The 21,370-nt window shown below is 48.6% G+C and overlaps 1 protein-coding gene across 1 annotated transcript in view; it reads left to right on the top strand.

Moving 5' to 3' along the window:
- nbas (NBAS subunit of NRZ tethering complex) overlaps window positions 1-21,370 on the top strand; it is a 155,888-nt gene that overhangs the window by 90,831 nt on the left and 43,687 nt on the right. Inside the window, exons 45-49 of the mRNA XM_030344571.1 lie at window positions 2,750-3,090; window positions 6,203-6,430; window positions 9,553-9,755; window positions 14,217-14,306; window positions 15,851-16,034. Of these exons, the coding sequence (XP_030200431.1) occupies window positions 2,750-3,090; window positions 6,203-6,430; window positions 9,553-9,755; window positions 14,217-14,306; window positions 15,851-16,034 (1,046 nt within the window). The remainder of the gene's footprint in view (window positions 1-2,749; window positions 3,091-6,202; window positions 6,431-9,552; window positions 9,756-14,216; window positions 14,307-15,850; window positions 16,035-21,370) is intronic.

Consider the following 21,370-nt stretch of genomic DNA (forward strand, 5'->3'; position numbering starts at 1 on the left):
CTGGAACCTGTTTTGTTTTTAACTCGTGAACGGAACCGGGATGTTTGTCCCTATTTATTTTTGAATAATACTGCTGATTATGTACATCACATTAGTTGAATCCATTAATTATTTACATTTAAATGTAGTGTGCGACTAAATTTAACTCAGACTGTTTCAAATAGTCACTTTAACCTCTTATCTTTATAAACGAAACATGGCAAAATCATGTCTACAGTTTAAACTTTTTGCTAAGGTCTAAGGACTTCCTTCGAGGAATAATTGTTTTAAATACATCTCCAAACCAACCAATGAATTGCTTGTGAGTGGGATATAGTTTGTGCAGTATATATTCTTTCAAGTTTTCTTGCTTCGGTTTAATTAAGTTTTGAATCTATTCAGCCTGCATGACACCCACACACACACAGACACAAACACACAGACACAGACACACAAAAACACAGACAAACACAAACCCATCAACCCTCCCACCCACCCACACACACACACACACATACACAGAGACAATCAGTAACCCTGTCAGCTGTGTTAACCTCTGCACAGGTTACACAAACAGCCCCAAATTACAGTGACAGCGACGCCGACACACAACTCTTTATTTTTGGTGTTTTGTGAAGATTGTCACGACCACTGAAGTGTGTGTGTGCGTGTGTGTGTGTGCGTCGCGATCAAGGTTTTCATTTTTTCCTCCTGAGCCGTGCCGCCAGGTGGATGCAGGTGGTGTCACTTCTCGGTGAAGTTCAGTAAAGGTCGCCAGGATGTCGGCGGGGCTTTCACGCCTCACTTCCTCCTTCCGCCCGAGATAACGCCAGACCTTTTACCACTGACACATGTCCCTGTTTAACAAGCACACACAGACACGCACACACACGAAAAACACGCACACACCAAGGAACTCGCTCACGCACGCACGTAGACACACAAACCCACGAGACATGCACACGCTCCAGCACTCGCGCGCGCGCGCGCGCGCACACACACACACACACACACACACACACACACACACACACACACACACACACACACACACACACACACACACACACACACACACACACACACACACGCGCAAGCACTCACCCTCAAACCAACACGCAGGTAGCATTGCATGCAGACATGTGAGCACGCGTTCACACACAAACCCGTAGGCACGTCCGCTCGCAAGCACACACGCGCAAACGTGCACAAACACACAAGCACGCGGATAAATATGTTCAAGCACACCGTATAAAGTAAGTTGTATCGCTTTTGAGAGTATATAACATAGTTATCACTTAAACTCACACACTTCACAAATTATACACAGTCAACACGCATGCACGTTGACGTTGAATGCCTTTTCACACCAACACATACATTTGGCTTCAGTTACAGATATGAACAAACTTTTAAAGTCACACATTGCTTATTGCTTCCATTGGATTAATCTGCATACACACACACACACGCATACGCATACGCATTCACACACATACACACACAGAGACACATTTAAACGTTTTCCCAGTTAACTTTCCCACATTCTGCTCGTTCAGTCTCGCGTCCTCAGCTTGAAACAAAGCAATAAAAACACTGTCATTCTAACAGATTATGCGTGGCGCTCACCTGACTCTACCTACACAAGTGTTTCCGACGTTTTGCACCAGCAGAGAATAGAGCTGAGGCAGACGCCGTCTGCCAGACAGCGTCAGCTGACCGTCTGAGAGCTCCCTCAAGAGGAGGGAGACCCCAGACGTCTGGTTTCTCGAGAACACGCACACTTTCGAAAGAAGAGATGGGGAGAGAGAGCGAGAGGGAGAACAAAAATGTACACAGAAAAGTTCACGAAAGCCTTGTTTACTGTTACTGTGTGTGTGTGTGTGTGTGTGTGTGTGTGTGTGTGTGTGTGTGTGTGTGTGTGTGTGTGTGTGTGTGTGTGTGTGTGTGTGTGTGTGTGTGTGTGTGTGGCAAAAATGTGCCCATGTATTTTGTGTGTTGGTGTGTGCATGCTTTGGTGAGAGATGGACACAGTGCACTGTGCTGTTGACAAAGCCCTCCCTGGAGGAAGGACTGAAATCTTTAAATATTTATAGGCCAGATGGGCTGGGACCCACACACGCACACTCAAACACTCACACAAACAAGCACACAACCACACAATCACACACGTACAGACCTCTCTCTGCCAGTGCCACCTCCGTGGCCATATGCATCAACACAAGCATTGTTTTGCATTTGAATAATTTCCCCTCCATGTCTCTGGCCTGTATTAGGTCTATTACCTCAACCCCACAGGCCTTCAGCAAGCCATTATTTGTCAACGGCCGCTCTCCCAATATGGATCAATAATTAACATGATATCAGGCGCCTCTTGTTACAGCTTAATTGTATATTGTCCCACTCGGGAGAAGGGGATTGCTTAGAGCAGTGCGTGACAGCTTGCAGGTCAGGCTACTCTACGGCAATAACGTTTACCTTGCCATCTGGATCGTTGTTCCAATATTCACAGCTCAGGATTTAATACGTTATTGCGTGTCATTCTGAGGACAAACGTGTGTCTGAACGGTGTCTAGGCCTACTCCATATGCTGAATAGCGTAGTATCAAAAATGTTACACTTAAAGCTCAAGGTTGCAAGATGGCCCAACACATCTGCACCCTATTCCCACCCTCGTTTCCACCCCATTCGGCTGACGTTTCCCTTCGGTTTCAGTGAATCTACGCAATCGTCTTGACCCTAACCTGCCCCGACCGCCTCTCCCCGCCAGGCCTGGACTACCGCAAGCTGACGGACGAGACCTCGGACCCACTGGTGGTCCTGCAACCGGTGCTGACCAGTCAGAACGTGCTGAACATCTCCAAGCTGGTCAGCCGGCTGCCCCTGCCCGGCGAGGCCGGGGCCACCGTCTCGCCCAGCGCCGTGCACGCCGTCTGGCTCGGCAAGGTCTTCTGGAAGGGGGACCCCCAGCTCCTGAAGAGACGCCCGCAGGGGGACCAGGACTACCTCCACGCCTACGACACCTGCGCCAAATACCTGGACAGGCTGTCCCCGGCAGACGCCGTCCGCTTCCTGGACGGGATCACCTTCTCGCCGGAGGCGGTCAATCAGGTGAGAGCTCTGGGAGCCCGTGCCTCCTTCTCCGGTGTAAAACTTTTTATTTTTTTGTTTTTGAAAAGTTTTTCGGGTGTCAGGCGGTGTGAGATTGTTGGGTGATGGAGCGCGGCGCTCAGACAGCTACGTGAGGGGTTGGATACAGCAGAGCACACCGAGGGCTTGGTTTTCCATCATTGGCTGCGAACGGGCCGGCGGGAGGGAGGCAGGCACAACAGACAGGTTATAATTGCAGCACAGAAGGTAGCTAGCTAGGGGCGGCGGAAGGGAGCGGATTCATAGCACCGTCGGGGGGAGAGGCTTGTGGGGATTTCCGCCCTCTAAATCACACTGCTGCATTGAGCGCGCTCTCTCTCCTCTCTCCTCTCACTCCTCTCTCCTCTCTACTCTCTCGATCCTCTCTCGATTCTTTCTCTCTATCCTCTCTCTCTCTTGATTCTCTCTCTCTCTCTCTCTCTCTCTCTCTCTCTCTCTCTCTCTCTCTCTCTCTCTCTCTCTCTCTCTCTCTCTCTCTCTCTCTCTCTCTCTCTCTCCACTCTGTCGTACTAGCGGTCCCTTCGTACTCTACAGGCTCTGTTTATTAATTTTTTTGGAGTGCCGAAATACACACTGCATCCCGAATTTTTCCCTTCCTCGCTCGTCTTTTTTCCTGCTTTCGGCGCTCACAGCGATCGTGCGGGGAGACGGTGTTCAACTGTAAACGATACGGCAGCCACGTAATGACTGTGGTTTGGGGAATTACCCCAGCGGGGAGCTAAGAGTGGCACAGCGCCCTTATCAATTGCAGCCCATCGCTTTTTCCGGCTGCCAAACAGGCTTTCCCTTCTTCCTCCTCTTCCGCTGGGTGTCCCTGCACTGCGATACCCCCTCCTTTGTTCCGTCGCAACCACCTCCTTGTAGTCTGTGGCGCTGGCGGTGCTAATTGATCCCCCCCCTCTCTATACTTCAGAGGCCATTTGACTGCAACTCCCAGCGGGCCTTGCCTCCCCATCGCGCCTTTTAACACAGCGATTAGCACGGCGGGGCGGCGGCGGCGGGCCCATGAACCGGCCACGCCCCCTTCGCCACGCTTCTGTCAACGTCGTTCCCTCTCTAGCCCCGCGTTTCAAAGAGTTAATTCATTGTACCAACCTCTTCTCTCTCGCTCTCTCTGTCAGTCGGTCGGTTTCTCTCTCTCTCTCTCTCTCTCTCTCTCTCTCTCTCTCTCTCTCTCTCTCTCTCTCTCTCTCTCTCTCTCTCTCTCTCTCTCTCTCTCTCTCTCTCTCTCTCTTATCTAAAGCCCCCTTCCGACCTTTTACCTCACCATTGCCCCTCACTGACTGGATCGATGGCCCTCCCCAGGAACCCAGGGGAGGGTGTGTGAGATGAAATAGGACCGGGGCTCATGCTAAACCACAAAGGGGAAGGTATCGATCACGGCCCCGCCCCCTCATTAGTAGACAGCATCCCCCCTGACAGATCTCACAGCCCCTTTCCTCGCTTCTGTCTCGCTATGATGTCTCTACCACCGGAGCCCCCTGAGGCTAGCCTATCCCCGGACATCTGCACGTCTGATGCTGGGAACAAGCTCACACACTCACACAGACACACACACGCACACTAGAGATGCGCGGATGGGCTATTATTTTATCCGCAACCGCATCACAAACGCATCATCCGATCGCCATCCATCCACACCAACGTTTTTTAACCATTTTCAAAACCGCAACCGCCCGCCATCCGGCGGTTGTATTTAGCCTACTATATAGGCTAATGCCTATATATCTATATCTATTCTGTACATCTCGCATTGTCATTGCCAAATGTCACTTCTGAGTCAAATCACTCCATAATCTCTTTTCAATTCCTTATTCCACTAGTGGTAGGCTACAATGATGGGCTGTTTTAAAATATAACTAATATCGAAACAAAATAACCCAGGTGCAGTCTCATCTAAGAGACGTTTGCTTAGTGGCTTTATAAGGAAGGCGCTGCAATGAGACACATGGGATTGATCGTCACTTGATTTTAACTTTTTTTTTCTTTCGGGTGTGTTTGTTTGTGTGTGTATTTCACAATGTATATATATTTTTTATTTCATTGGTTAAACCACCACCCGCCTGATTTAATTAAAATATAATTTTTTGACACGTCATCCGCCCACCGCGCATCTGTAACGTCCACTCACACACACACAGACAGGCACACACAGACAGGTACACACACACACACACACACACACACATACACACACAGTATTGCACACATTCGGAAGGACCATGTCTCGTTTGACCAACCAACTGATATATTTTGAGTGATCGGCCAATCCCGGGACAAGAAGGGGGTTGTTGTCGGGCAAAGCATGGGTCTGATGATGCGATAGCGGGTTACTGCGTCAGTGTGTGTGTGTATGTGTGTGTGTCTGAGGGTGGAGGAGGGAGTTCTGTCCGTGGGGATAGGTTTGGTTTGTGAAGTGTGTCCATGTGTGCATTGCCTTCACAAGAGGGTAAAACCTCCCCGAGCCGCGGGGTCCTATCTCCTGCTCAAGACTTGTTAAGCCGCTCTCACGGAATGGAATCAATTTCACTGGGCCTCCAGCTTCACCCACACTCGCACGCACAGAAACACAGACAAACACGCACAAAGACACAGACACGCACGCACTAAATCACAGACACGCACACGCATGCACACAGATACAGACACACACACACACACACACACACACACACCCTCATATACACACACTAATGCAGACATGGACGCATGCCCACCCACACTCATACACACACATACAGACGCACACAGACACATAAACTCAATTAGACACAGGCTCATAAACACACTTACGACCACAGACGCCCACACACACACACACAGGCGTGTGAGCGTACCACAGAGAGACTCAGGACACGCTGTATCCCAACCCGGATGCATTAAACACACCCACGCCTATTTAGTGTATTTTGCTCATGTCAAATTTGAGCTGCGTGAACATGACCCTCTTTCTCTCTCGTTTCCCTCCTCCTCTCCCCACCCTTGTCTCCCCCCCCCCCTCTCCCTCCTCCTCTCCTCCCCCCTCTCTGGTCCCCCCCCCCCCCCCCCGTCTCCCCCCACCTCTCATCTCCAGCTGAGCGTCCAGACTCGACAGGAGGTCATCAAGAGGGCCACCAAGGCCCTGCGGCAGCTGGAGACCAAGAGCAGGAAGAAGGGGGCGGGGCAGGACCCGGAGGGGGCGGGACCCGGCCCGGCGGCCCAGATGTCATTGGACGAGGCGCTGGCTCACCTGCAGCAGTCCCAGGCACACCTGGACACCCTGGGCCACGCCTTCATCCTGTCACTCAAAGAAAGCCAGGAGGTAAACAGGTTTTTCTTGGATGTGTGTGTGTGTGTGTGTGAGTGTGTGTGTGTGTGTGTGTGTGTGTGTTGTGTGTGTGTGTGTGTGTGTGTGTGTGTGTGTGTGTGTGTGTGTGTGTGGTCTCATTGTGCTGGACTGTTGCTCACAAGCGGATGACGTTCTGGAGATATCATGGATCGTAGGATGGGTTGGATAGAAGAGAATGGGAGACGTCGTGCCGTTACCAGGCGACACCGTGCACAGGATCGAATGTTCGCTCTGACGTCACGTCTCGGCTAATCAAATGGCTGCCTGTGATTCAGTTGAAGAGGCCTCGTTATCCAATAAAAGATTTTCCTGAGACCCTGCAGGACTGGGGGCTCGCCGGGCATTTTTCTATAAACGTGCCACGAAGGAAGCATCGATTTACACATTTGATTTATAGACCAATCGCGCCGGTGTGTGTTCCGTGCGGAATCTAATACAGCCCACGTCCCCAAACAAATATATCCCGATTTTATTTCATATCTTCGGGCCAACTTTAGCAGTGCAGTGCGCGGTCCTGTGTGTTGACAAATGAATGCAGGGATGAGAAGATCTAATTGTGGCTCTCCGACGCTACGCAAGTAATGTTGCACACGTGCACGCGGGCGGCATTGCTTGTGTGCTTGTGAATGCGTGTAATGCGAATGTCTCGGGCGGTTCTGCTCGACTGAGCCGCCCTTCGCCGGGCTCATTGGGACCAGTCGAGGGTGCATTAATGTAAACCGGTCGGCCACTGTTTCCAATGAGGCCGGGGCCATATTGCAGTACACGGCCACACTGTATGTCATTAGGCAAAGTCACAGCGACTTTACACCTTCTGTGGGTCTTCTTTGGTGTCGGTGCGTGATGCAATGAAAGGAGATCTGCTAATGGACACATATATGCTTGTGCGTCTGTTCGAGAGTTTGTGTGTGTATGTGAGTGTGTGCATGTGCGGTTTGTGTAATGAGAAAAAAACAAGGGGTTGTATGTTTGATCCTATTGTTCGTTTCCATATGTATGCCCACACTGTCATTAGGATGGATCCATAATTTGCGGTCGTTATTTTGGTGTTATGTTGAGTGTTGCTATGCAACTCGTAATAACTGGTCAATTCTGTCATAAAAACACTGCCAGAATGGAGACTTACCTGTCATCCCCTTGTGCGTACTCAGCAGTGTGATTTAAACACACACACACACTCACACTCAACCACACTCAACCACACGCACTCACACGCACTCACACCGCGACACACACAAACATTCACACTCACACTAACAGACACACACACTCAACACACACACTCGCACAACCACGCCGCCACACTCACACAACCACACACACACTCCCATATCCACACCGCCACACACACAATCACACCCACACTCACAGACACACACACACACACACACACACATCCCCCAACACACGCCGAACACGCACACATGCCAAGTTCTCCGCCTGCCTTCCTACTCAGGCAGCAAACGATGGTATCCTCGGAGATAGATAAACAGGAAATAAGGACCAGGCGAGGGGCAGATTGGCGGGGAGGGAGATGGGGTAGTATATGCCCTGCAGGCCCGTTCCCAGCTTACTGTAGTCATTTATCAGCCACTCCGGCACAGCCGCTCCCGTAATGATCCGGGCTCATGGCGGGATCTACTTGCCGGGCCGTGACCTGCGCTGGGGACCGAAAATTACCCGGCGCAGATGGAGTGTCCGTGGCAGGGTTCTTTAAAAAGTGCGGGGCTGGTGGTGCAAAAGGTCCAGGGAGTAGATTACAGCTGTTCTCCTGTTTGGGCGGATATTGGTGGAAGAACAGGTGGGGGTACATGGGGGGGGGGGGGGGGTGGCCGGGGGGCGTATTGCTATGAAGGATAGGCTTCTGTAGCCCACCGGAGCTGGTTGAGGGAGGGGGGCGGTGGGAGAGATGGATTGGGAAAGGGAGAGAGGGACGAGAGCAAGAGATTGAGAAAGGGAGAGAGTGATGGAGGGAGAGAGAGAGGGAGAGATTGAGAGAGAGGAAGAGATTGAGTAAAAGAGAGCGATTGAGAAAGGGAGAGAGAGATGGAGGAAGAGAGCGGGAGAGAGGGAGTAAAAGAGAGAGATTGAGAAAGGGAGAGAGAGATGGAGAGAGAGAGAGAGAGAGAGAGAGAGGGAGAGGGAGATTGAGTAAAAGAGAGATTGAGAAAGGGAGAGAGAGATGGAGGGAGAGAGAGATGGAGGGAGAGAGGGAGAGGGGGAGGGGGAGAGGGAGAGAGGGAGATTGAGAAAGGGAGAGAGGGAGATTGAGTAAAAGAGAGATTGAGAAAGGGAGAGAGAGATGGAGGAAAAGAAAGACAGATTGAGCAAGGAGAGAGAGATGGAGGGAAATAATGATGGATTGAGAAGGAGAGAGAAGTGTAAAGGAGGGGAGAGGGGGCAGATGAAGGGCAGCGTTCAGAAGGAGGAGGAAAGAAGCGGTAAATTGGAGCGCCTGGGTTATGGCTGAGGAAAGTGCGATGTGTTGACAGTCGGGTCCTACAGGTATTAACCCAGAGAGTTGATCCCTTCCCAACCCTGGCCCCTCTGTCAAACATCCGACTCATCCCTGTTTGCTTTCCCCTAGTCCAATAAAAGTGGAGAGAATCTAAACCTGTGTTTACTTTTCTTGTGCGCGCATGCGTGAGTGTGTGTGTGTGTGTGTGTGTGTGTGTGTGTGTGCATGCATGTGTGTGTGTGTGTGTGTGTGTGTGCGTGTAACTGGTGGTATCGTCCATATTGTAAATTGCACCACAGAGTGACAGCGGCATAATGGGAGAGTGAAGGATTTTTAAACTAGCAATATTTCTCCTCCCCAGCTAAAGAATAGATTTTTACAGAACACTGTAGGTTGCTTTCAGAGCTACAGGGGGTGCTTTTCTGGTGATGACATTGCGCTGAAATACATGGAAACAACGCATGGAAAAAATATAACCTTGAACCAGCCTACAGCATGCATGCGTTCACATTGGTGTGAGAGGATCCTTTCTCGCTCTGACACTCTCTTAGTCTCTTACTCTCTCGCTCTCACTCCCTCCCATTCCCTCCGCTCATCACTCAGACACCTCGACCGTGTTTGTTTGTATCTATTCCAGCCGCAGCTGAGGGACTACAGCCACGCCTACGACCTCTCCCGGTCCGAGAGGTCCAAGGTGCACCGTCTGGCCGTCACCATGGCAACAGACGGACAGCCGCTGGGCCGAATAGGAGAGCTGCTGGCCGTGGCCGGAGGATCGCCGGAACTCTCGGTCAAATCCGTGCTGCACGACGCAGTGGCCCGGGTGGTGGCCACTCTCAGGTATTGACCTTCTCTCTCTCTCTCTATCGCTCTCGCACGCCACGCTACGCACGCCACGCCACGCACGCACGCACGCCACGCACGCCACGCACGCACGCCACGCACGCCACGCACCCAATCAAATTAAAATACAATTTCAAAGAAGCTCTATTGGCATGGGAAACAAACGTTAACGTTGCCAAAGCAGGTAAACAAATCCGGATGTCAAAATAGAAAACGTTAAATACAGAATATATATAGATGAAGTTAGAAGAAGTGAAATGCTAGATATCACTTACTCACTCACTGTCTCATTCTCTCACTCACTCATTCAGTCTCTCTCTCACACAGGCTCTCTCTTTTGAGTGAAATTATGTTCCAATATTACTTAAACGTACTAAAAAAAATCCAGACATGTAAATAAACGTGTCATGTGACATGACATTTTTACTCTACAATTGGTTAAGATCTGCAACGGCAAATTATATTCACATCTGTGAATATATAGCCAGAAGGCACATTGGGATGTCTTACTTGTGTGAAACCTTTGTTGCTAGTGTCCGATCGGGTTTCGCACATTTTTCGATCTCATCTTGCAGGTACAAACAAAGACAACAAATATTTTTGGCACAGTACGGAAAGAAAAAATTAAAAATAACCCACAATAATCCACAATAATACAATCAGGATCCAGGTTTCTTATGGCAAATTAGATCATACTTTTGTGATATCCAATCAGCCAGAGCCAATAACAGACTGGCAACAGCAGCAGCATGGGAGTGTAAGGAGTGTTGCGTTCGGAAATACAAGTAAATGGAATCAAATGAATATTTCTGTTTACAATTCTGAAGCACCCTGCATTTTTTAACATATACTTATATATTCAAATTCGGAACAACTTTATTGTTGTTATGTTGAAAATGCATGTGCCGGAATCTTCTAATGAAATGGGTATATAAAATCACAAACATACATTTTAGTATTCCCTTATTTACCACCTTGATTTCATTAAATACATCTCTTATAAACTCGGAAATATGAATAGCATATCATCAAGCAACGCTCTTCCAAAGGAGTAATGTTGTTCTGTTTCTCCACTGACACCGTAAGGAGAATATGTTTTGGGCTCCAAACAGCAGGAGCAATCTAACAATCACTTAAGATTACCATGGCAAAATAATACGTGGGGTAATCATAATCAAACTCTGCATTTGCATTTTGTTGCCTCGGAAGAGTGCACCATTGCAAAGCTTAATGTGAAGTTTATTTTTATTATTTTAAAGGAGGAGGAAATGGTTGAACCTTCCAGGGCGTAGAGAGTCCATTCAATGCCCCTATGGTTATATTGCTGAAAGAGAGAGTGTGTGGGAAAAACACAGAGAAGAAATGCTTAAAGAAGCTTGGACGGGAAATAATAATGATAAAAATAATAATAATAAACTATAGAACGGAATTACCTATGTATAGGCTGTGTGATGTTAGCGTGTTGCTAACTTTATCCGGTATGCTAAAGCTAGCCCAATATGTTGCCTGTTCACGTCCCCTAAATCTACTAATTTACTGGGGTCCTTCCACTTACATGCCTTAATGCTTGTTCATATAAGTGTATAGCTTATGAGTTCGAATCGCAATACTTTATCTACATGTGTAGGGTTTTTAAAAAGGAGTTAGTAATATTGACACTAAATCCACTCCATATCTCTCTCGCACAGGCACTCGTCCCTGTCACAGGCCTTATTCCTCTCTTCTCTCCTCTCTTATACCTCTGTCGTTTTCTCTCTCTCTCTCTCTCTCTCTCTCTCTCTCTCTCTCTCTCTCTCTCTCTCTCTCTCTCTCTCTCTCTCTCTCTCTCTCTCTCTCTCTCTCTCTCTCTCTCTCTCTCTCTCTCTCTCTCTCTCTCTCTCTCTCTCTCTTCCCCCCCCCCTCCCTGTGTGTGTGTGTGTGTGTATATGTATATATATATATGTATATATTTGCTCTCGTTTCCCTCTGGTGCTTTATCACTCTATTTCTTTCCACATATTGCTCTGCCTCTGTCTCCATCACTTATCTGTTTTCTCTCTTTGCCTCTGGCTTTATCTCTGTCCCTCCATCTCTATACCTCCATCTTGCTGTCTCTCTGTCTGTGTGTGTTATGCGGGAGAAAACAAACCCGCCCCGTCCACAATCACACAAGCCCTGCTTGAATGAGGAGTCCAAGGTCAGCCCAGGCAGTCTTGTACTGCTTTCCATTTCCACAGGTTTCATCCTCACTCAGTCACACGCTGTCCTAGCACATTAGCATCGGCACACGACTGCGGCGCCTGGCGCCTTTAACCACATTACGTTCAGAGGGGCACTTATTCTGCCAAACAGGGGGCCTCAAAACTGTTTTTTTAAGTCGACGGCGGAGCAAAACACGCCACATACAAAAAGCTTATATACACCTACCTAATCTCTATTCCGGTTACAACTTCATGGTATACACTGGGCCTACGGCGAGGTATGATGGAGAAATGCATGGAACAAACCGCTCAAAGCAGACGACTCCGTCAGCTCTCATGAGCGATGTGGAGATAGAGGACCGAACAGCTGGGTGTGTGTACGTACACGTGTTCCCACTCTCTGTGTGTGAAATGAAGTGGATTCAGTCAGACGTAACTGGTTCAAGGCTTTTAGTCGGGGCGCCCCACTGCGCGCCGGTACAAAGCCATTGTTGAAACGAAAGCTTTTCCCGAAGCGTTTCGGAGAGAGCCGACCGCTCGACGGCACGACGCGTGCTCCCGTGTCCTGGCGGCGTTTCCCCCGCACGCTAACTAACGTGTGTCAACTGACAAGGTCGGCCGTAATCAGGGCACCTGATTGGCTGTGATGAACGCGAGGTGGTGTCCTTGATTGTGTTCCTGTCTCATTTGCTGCTGCTCAATGGCCCATGGGCCACTCGGTAGCACCTGCGACCGCACCAGAACCGCACACGGATACACACACACACACACACACACACACACACACACACACACACACACACACACACACACACACACACACACACACACGTACACACACACACTCTCCTCTCTCCACTGACTCATTATCTGATCATAATTAATGTGGCCTGATACAGCTGTTAGCTCCCAGATCTCACTCTGATATCAGAACAACACAGCTATAAAGTGTGTACCGTGTGTGTGTGTGTGTGTGTGTGTGTGTGTGTGTGCGTGTGAGCGTGCGGGTGTGAGCGTGCGGGTGTGAGCGTGCATGTTAACGTGTTATTTATATGGCCTGTCTGTGATTGTGGTTCCTGATATACTGTAGCGTTGGGGGAAGTATTTTTCTGAGGCTTGTGTGCGTGTTGGCCTCCCTGCCTGGCTGTCTGCTTGTCCATTTGTTTGGGTGTGTGTTTGTGTGGGTCAGTGTGTGTGCATTTGGCAGATATGAACGATCCAGGCTTATTTAGGCTCTAAGCCTTCAGTCTCTAGTGGAGCGGGCATACCTGAGCACATTGCTAATGGCCATCTTTTGTATCTGTCATATCTGCACACGCACACACAGGCGCAGAAAGACACACACCCACACACACACAGATACTCCTGCAGGCAGGCACACATTGCCATTGCACTGAGAATGGGTGAATAGTGTATTTCCTAACAGTGCTGTGTTATCGCTAGTATGACTTGGAAGATTATTTGTATGTTTCTTTGTATTTCTGCATTGGGTGTGTGCGTTGGAGACTTGGAGCTTCTACAATTGCGTGCGAGTTTTTACATGCATATTGGCCCGGCAGCAAAGTAACAGTTGAGTCAGGGGAAATTACCTTTTTTTCCCCCCTCTGTCTCGGTGAGAAATGGCCCTCCTCTTGCGACTTACACACACACAAACACACACACACACATACTGAAACACATGCTGTCTCGTACACATCCAGACGCACTTAAACACACACACATGCGCGACGTGAATCACACACACACACGCAGAGGAACCTGCAAACGTGCACAAACTAAAACATGCACTACTGAAGGAACACAAACAAACACACACACACACAGCAGAAGACAACCATGGCAGAAAATGCACTAATGAGACTGCAGAAGTATTACATAGATATGAGAAAACTATTTTATGTACAAACGCTAGTGCCAGAAAATTAATAATTCCACCCCATCCTGACACTATCTGCAAGACACCTTCACATGTTCATGAATCACATTGAACTTTTCCACCGTTTTCACATGATGGATAATACTGCAGAGTTGGGCCTTCGCGCTTAGCCCCAGGTGAAAGGGTCTTCCTGTGTTTGTGTGTGTCTGTGTTTGTGTTCACACGTACAAACTGTCTCAAACTATCTTTCGGTTGTGGCACTTTTGAACCGATTAATTTGATTGAATTCTTTAGATTTTTTTCGTTTTGTTTTCTCACGGGGTTCCTATGGTAAAATCTGCCATTCCTCCCGAAATGAATTGAAGTTGAACTGAGTTTACAACATAAGGGTTTGTTTTGCAGTGGGGACCCAGATGCCGAGGCAGATTACCCACAACCCCTTACTGTTCTGGAAGCCATGGTGACCGCTGTACACAATCACGTGCAGAGTGGGTAAGTGGAACAGTCGCTCTGAATACACTCTATTTCTCTCTCTCTCTCTCTCTCTCTCTCTCTCTCTCTCTCTCTCTCTCTCTCTCTCTCTCTCTCTCTCTCTCTCTCTCTCTCTCTCTCTCTCTCTCTCTCTCTCTCTCTCTCATGCCCTTACTCTCTCCATTTAGGGGTGAGTTTGTGGGCAACACACAAACTCACTCAAGGAAATGAAAAGCCACAGTGGCTGATATGGCAGTTTGACTCCCTATCCCGGAGGCTCTTGGTACAGGCCACAGTGTCCTCAGCCTACCCTTAGGCATCCATTAGCGGGCGCTACTTAATGACTTGTATCCGTCTTCACTTCGAATCGTTTGGGATAAAGGAAAAAGTATTCTAAATGATGTAATAAATATTAAAGAAGCCAACTTTTTTTTTTTCAGAGGTACATTTAATTGGTCTCTGAGGATTTGGCCCCGTTTGATAATGCTACTGGTTGGTAGGGGCTAGACATTGTCTATTTCCCTGGTTTTTGTTCAACTAACCCCCCCTCGAGGTACAGCCGCGTTACGAAACATGGCAGCTGGCGGCCATTGACAACAAACTACTGTTTTTCCCAAAAGAGTGTTTAGTTTTGCAATAGCTTTGTCTGGTAAGGCATTAATGGCCCTGGCGCGGTAGTTGTATCCAATAATTGAATTGTGTTATTAAATTATTTTCCTACATACCCATACTGCACATTCTCAAAGACAATAGTCACGTTACCATCTAAAAGGTGATGCGAATCTTGAGAAAGTTTGCAAAAAAGAAATTCGAATTAGGTGCGTTTCCATCAAGTGGTTGTGGCATTTACTCTTTCCCATTTCTCAAAAACCAGAGGGGATAGGGGATAAACTTTTTTGCAAATTAGGGGATTTTTATGCGAATTTTGGTGATTCCATCACCGTGTACTGATTCGATACTTCAAAATTTGCATAAAATCAGGGGGATGGAAACACAGGTACAGAGACCGAGGTTCGCAGTAAGAATAATGTGAGTATAAAGCAAATAACAAGGATCAATCAGTCAATTGATTCTTCACTGCGAGAGGGCTTGAGTTGAGCAACGCACAATCATTGCTGATTTACATCTGAATGTCAACAATTAACCTGTGTTCTTAACAAACCGGCAGAATGCTCTAACAATGTATAGGTACAAAACAACAACATGCCCGTTTTTATACCTTTGTCGTTTTCTCTCTCTCTCTCTCTCTCTCTCTCTCTCTCTCTCTCTCTCTCTCTCTCTCTCTCTCTCTCTCTCTCTCTCTTCTCTCTCTCTCTTCTCTCTTCTCTCTCTCTCTTGTCTCTCTCTCTCTTCTCTCTTGTCTCTCTCTCTTCTCTCTCTCTCTTCTCTCTTGTCTCTCTCTCTTGTCTCTCTCTCTTCTCTCTCTCTCTCTCTCTCTTCTCTCTCTCTCTTCTCTCTTGTCTCTCTCTCTCTCTTGTCTCTCTCTCTTCTCTTTCTCTCTCTCTCTCTCTCTCCCTCTCCCCCTCTCCCCCTCCCTCCCTCCCTCCTCCTCCTCGGTCTCCTAGCGACAGCGCGGTGACCTCTGACGACCTGCTGGCCTGGCTGCGTCCGTTCTGCGGCGACGCGGCTCTGCCGGTGCGGCCGCGGATCAGCGTGCTACAGACGCTGGAGAACAGCTTCAGCCTGCGGGACGCCGACGTCCGCCTGCTGCTGCTGTACCGCACCCGCGCCGTGCTCCAGGAACGACCGGTAGGCACAGGCACACACAAACGTGCACTTTATTACACACACGCATGTATGCGCACACGCTCACGTACACACACACACACACACACACACACACACACACACACACACACACACACACACACACACACACACACACACACACACACACACACTCTTCCTCCCTCTCGAGGATTAGACATTTTGCATGTTTGACTCCTCTCTCTCTCTCACTCTCGCTCTCTCTCTCTCTCACAAACACACAAACAAGGTCACACACACAAATATACACACCTCTGCCGACACACAGAGGAACACAACCCCATAATGTCTAAACTCTGGTTTAGACTTGGCTGATGCTAGTGCTGCCTTCAGAGCCCCACCCCCCACCCCCACCCCCCACCCCCTAGCATTTTAGGAAACACCCATCAGACTCTCAAATGATCGCTGAACAACAGCACTCCTAATTCTTGAGTGGCCGTTTAAGACCCCCCCCCCCCTACCCCGCCCAAAGGGCAGCACTTCAAAGGCCAGGTATTAAATATTAACGGAAACGGTTAAAACGTTTTTCCCTCTGCATGTCCGTGGGGCAAGCGTTCTCATAGTGCTTCCTGTCCGAGCTCGGGTGCGTCCACCATACATTCTTTTCAGAGTTCATCTCATAACCCCCCCCCCCCCCAGCAAAAAGAACCTGGTAGTAAAACGAAACTAGTGTACTCAGACTTTATAAAGGAAACTCTGCGGTTTCGAATATTTGCGGTTTGCAATGTGAGCCGGGGCATATTTAAAAGGTTTTTCCAACGGATCAGAAGCACAAGGTGGGGGTGGGGTGTGGGGAGAGGTGAGGAGGTGTTTGCATTAATTAGACTTAGAATTTCCAGCCGATTGGATAAGCACAGTGTTCAGACATCAGCGGTACAGTGCAACAATTTATTCTGACACCCCACAAAACACACCTATTATCACATGCATTGCTCTTCAAACACATTTAACATTTTAAAACACCTACACACAGATTTTCGTATTTTTAAACTCCCGCATCCACACTTGCACGCACAAATATGTTTGGAAAAGGATACCAGGGTGGTATTGCGTTGCTGAAGCTTTGGAGTATAACTGAAGCTCTTCTCTCTTTTTCTTTCTCTCTCTCTCTCTCTGTCTTTCTGTCACTCTCTCTGTGGCTCTCTGTCTCCCTCGCTCTCCCTCTCGCTCTCTGTCTCTGTGTTTACCTTGAAGTACGCACGCATCTATATTTCACAATAAACCTTTTCCTGATCTCGGAATCTTCATACAAAACAGGATAAATGAATAACAATGGGCGAAGCAGAACAGGCCAACTGTCGCCAGGCGGACAACATTTGGCCTGTTCTTTTGGCAGCATTACTCGTTGGCATTCGGATCATGAATTTAATTAGCAGTCATTTGGGTCGGGGTCTGAATCAAACCACAGCCTGGCCAGGACGAGGTAGCCCGGCGATACTTTGAGACAATGATGGCTTTTAAACCGTGCATATGCTGTGAAATGGGAATATGGGAGCAAGTGAAAGCATTTAGAAATGTGACCCATTTCGAAATTTTGGCTGTCCTTACTTGAATATGCACGTTTCTGTGTGTGTGTGTGTGTGTGTGTGTGTGTGTGTGTGTGTGTGTGTGTGTGTGTGTGTGTGTGTGTGTGTGTGTGTGTGTGTGTGTGTGTGTGTGTGTGTGTGTGTGTGTTTGTCTATGTTTGTAGTGGATGACATGTTTGCACATGGGGGTTGTTGTGGGTGGGTTCACCCCATGTTGGAGGAGATCTGCCCCCCCCCGTCCCCCCGTGTGGCTAATTAAAGGGCCTGGGATGGTTAATTAATATGTAAATGTATGCGTATAGCTCTGGGCCGTTGTCGTACAGGTAGACAGGTGTGTGTGGGCCAGCCCTCGTTAACTAATTGGGAGTGCTCCTGACATTTGGCAGGCTCTGATGGAGCACCCACGCGCACACGCACACACACACACACACACACACACACACACACACACACACACACACACACACACACACACACACACACACACACAGACACACACAGACACACGCACACACACTCAAAAACGTATTAGACATCCACAGGTTCAGTTAATTAATCTTGTAAAGGATGTCCCCTTTTAAGTGGGGGAATAATTTCAGATCGAGTATAGCTCTCTTCCCTCTTGTCTTGAGGCGAAAAAGCATAATTTACATTTATTTCCTTTTTTTTTTAAATATATTTTTCAACTCTGATTTCCTACTTATTTCTCACACACTTCAAATAAATCCCACGTCCATTTATTATTCTTTCCCCCCCCCACCCCCACCAGTGGAGATTTCAGAGAAATCCACTGGGGGGGGGGGGGGCACACACATGACCAGCACACACGCATGCATAAGCACACACACGCGCACACACTTACATGCACACATGTAAACACACACAAACACAAACACGTGCGCACACATATAAACCCACACACACAAACAGGCCTCTTTATGTATTCGATTTCTCCCCTCTAATTGGACCGTCGTGTCACTGTCCCCTTCTGCTGCCCCCCCCCCCCGTGCAGAGGAGAGGTGGTGTAATTCGGCCCTGCTGGCACCCTCAGGAGCCTGTCCCCCCTCCCCCCGTCGGACACACACATGGTGATGCTCCCGCTCTGACCCAACCATGCAGCTAACACTTGGAGGGGGGGGGGGGGGGGGGGGGGGGAAGAGAGAGAGAGAGAGCATGAGAGAGAGCATGAGAGAGAATGAACATGAGAGGGAGACAGACAGAGAGAGCGAAGAGAGTGAGAGAGGGAGGGAGAGAGGGAGGGGGAGGGAGAGAGGGAGCATGAGAGAGAGACAGAGGGAGAGATTTCTGATGCGTGTGAGTCTTTGAAAGAGGGGGAGAATTGCATGGGTGAGAGAGTGTGAAAGAGTCATGGTTGAGTGGGGGAGAGAGCAGCATGAGTGAGAGAGACGGAGCGAGAGGTGGAGAAAGGCACGGATGAGAGTGAGAGATGTTGGTACACTGGGGTAATTGAGCATTGGGAGAGAGGGAGAGAGAGAGAGGAATCACTGTCTGACAACGCTAGTGACGGATGGACTGTAGGGAAAGTACATGCAAACGGATGTCGATCGCCCACTGATTTCCCGTCCCACACGTCGGCATAACCCACCATTACACCCCCTTCTTCCACACCTTTCCAACGCTACACACAAACACACTCACACACTCACACACATATTAGCGCTGGGCGATATATCGATATTTGAAATATATCGATATTTTTACGAGATATGGAACGAGACGCTATCGTCAACATCGATATAATTTAATTTGCGTTGAAAGTACCGCAAATTTTATACAAATAACAGCAGTTTCGAACCGCGACTGCCGCCTGCTATTTCGTCCCTCTGCTTCTCTCTCCCCCGCTCTGCCTGTGGTTCACACACACGGCCCGGCCCCCCTTCCACTCACGTCACTTTTTTAAATCCCCAACGGCGCGAAACATGGAGTCCGCCCGCAAACGCGGCGCAGTGGAGCTTGTATGTAAACAGAAGACAAACGGCTCCATAGTTTGGAAATGTTTTGGGTACGAGGTGTTTGACGAATGACGGAATCAGTTTTTTTGTAGAGAGTGCTTCAAATCTGTCGCAACTAAAGGGTCGAGTACGACCAACCTCTTCCATCACTTGCAGCAGCACAACGTGCTCAAAACTGCGTGCAGTGACCCAAAATCTTAAGCTTTCTCGGCATTAATTATTTTTTATTCCGATAAAGGCAGTGTAGCGATTGTCCCAAAATGATTCCGGACTCCCGGACAACCGACGGTGTGTCTGGCGGACGTCCGCTCCGGCAGAGCTCAGCTACAGCGGGTGTCGCTCCATGTCGCGATTCAATTCTGTGCTTCAGATTGATGAGGAAGTGGAAGAACCAGAGACGTCGGATGCCATCCCCACCCCGCGGCGCGCTGTTGGACTCAACGGGGGGTGGTCGGTGATCAAAAGCAAAGCGGCAGAAGAGTTTGTGCCGCGTGTGTGTTAGCTGTGCACGCGTCAACACACACACACAGACACATGTACATAAAAGGGTCTGATGCACCAAGACATTATACATGACTCTTAAATGCATACCATCCCCCACCAACACTCTCTCTCTGTCACTCTCTCTCACACACACACACACACACACACACACACACACACACACACACACACACACACACACACACACATAGACTCTGCAAACGCATGGTTTACGAAAGAGATGTAACTTGGTCACAAGCCTGAAGAAAAATGCTGCTTTGATCTTGGAAATGTATCTCCCAGCCTGCCATCTTTCTACTTTTCTCTCTCTCTCTCTCTCTCTCTCTCCCTCTCCCTCTCCCTCTCTCTCTCTCTCTCTCTCTCTCTCTCTCTCTCTCTCTCTCTCTCTCTCTCTCTCTCTCTCTCTCTCTCTCTCTCTCTCTTCCCCCCCCCCTCTCCCCAGTACTATAGCTGTGCTTCTGGGGGGAGACTGTACGGGAACTGGGCCTCAATCCAAAAGGGGCAAGGGGTTTTGCTACAAAGTGTTTCTTGTTTTGTTACGGAGATCTTCATTTGAAGATAAACTCATAGGGAAGGGCAAGAACAGCTTTCAGAAGACAATTTGAACAAGTGTATTTCTACACAGGCCAGTCTACTACACAGGATTGATTTTAGACATTTGCAGTTCCAACAGGACATTTAGCTTGTCTTCCCACCGGCTACGGGAAATGTTAAGTTTACCAGTTCTGGCCGAAATATCATTGCTGTTTTGCCAAGGAGAGATAGCGCTAATGGGAAGACGATGCTATCGTTCTTAGCTATCAGTGCTCTTCTGGAGCCCAGATTAGTGGTCAGCAATGTCGTGGTTGTTGCGGTTACACGGGTCGGGTTGTTTCGTGCGTCTACAGATCCCTGCCCCCCCAGCGACGGGATTGGTTGAGATATGAAGCAAAGGTATATGAGAAACCATAGTTTCAATGTTGATCTGAGGTCTTATTTGAGAGATTAGTTAGGTTGATCACGCAAGATTTTCTAGTTAGTATTCCTTGACACTCTAACAGCCAGCAGCAGGGTTGAACTTGTCCTCTCATCCAGTAACTCATTTTGATTCTCATTAGAGTGTTTCAACTGTGTTGGTGCTTAAACACTAACTACTTTCGCAGTCGTCCTTTTTATTTTCCACAACAGCCGTTTATTAGCTGTAATCTCTGTCCACGAGGTCACAATTAGCATACACAGGTTGCAGCATTAGCACATTTCTAATTTCTGAATATCTTTTTTATTGCACACTTTAATGGTGCTGTTCGACTACATTGATTTAATGAGGTCGTCAAAC

This window comes from Gadus morhua, chromosome 21 (assembly GCF_902167405.1).
Source record: "Gadus morhua chromosome 21, gadMor3.0, whole genome shotgun sequence".
NCBI classification, from domain to species: domain Eukaryota; kingdom Metazoa; phylum Chordata; class Actinopteri; order Gadiformes; family Gadidae; genus Gadus; species Gadus morhua.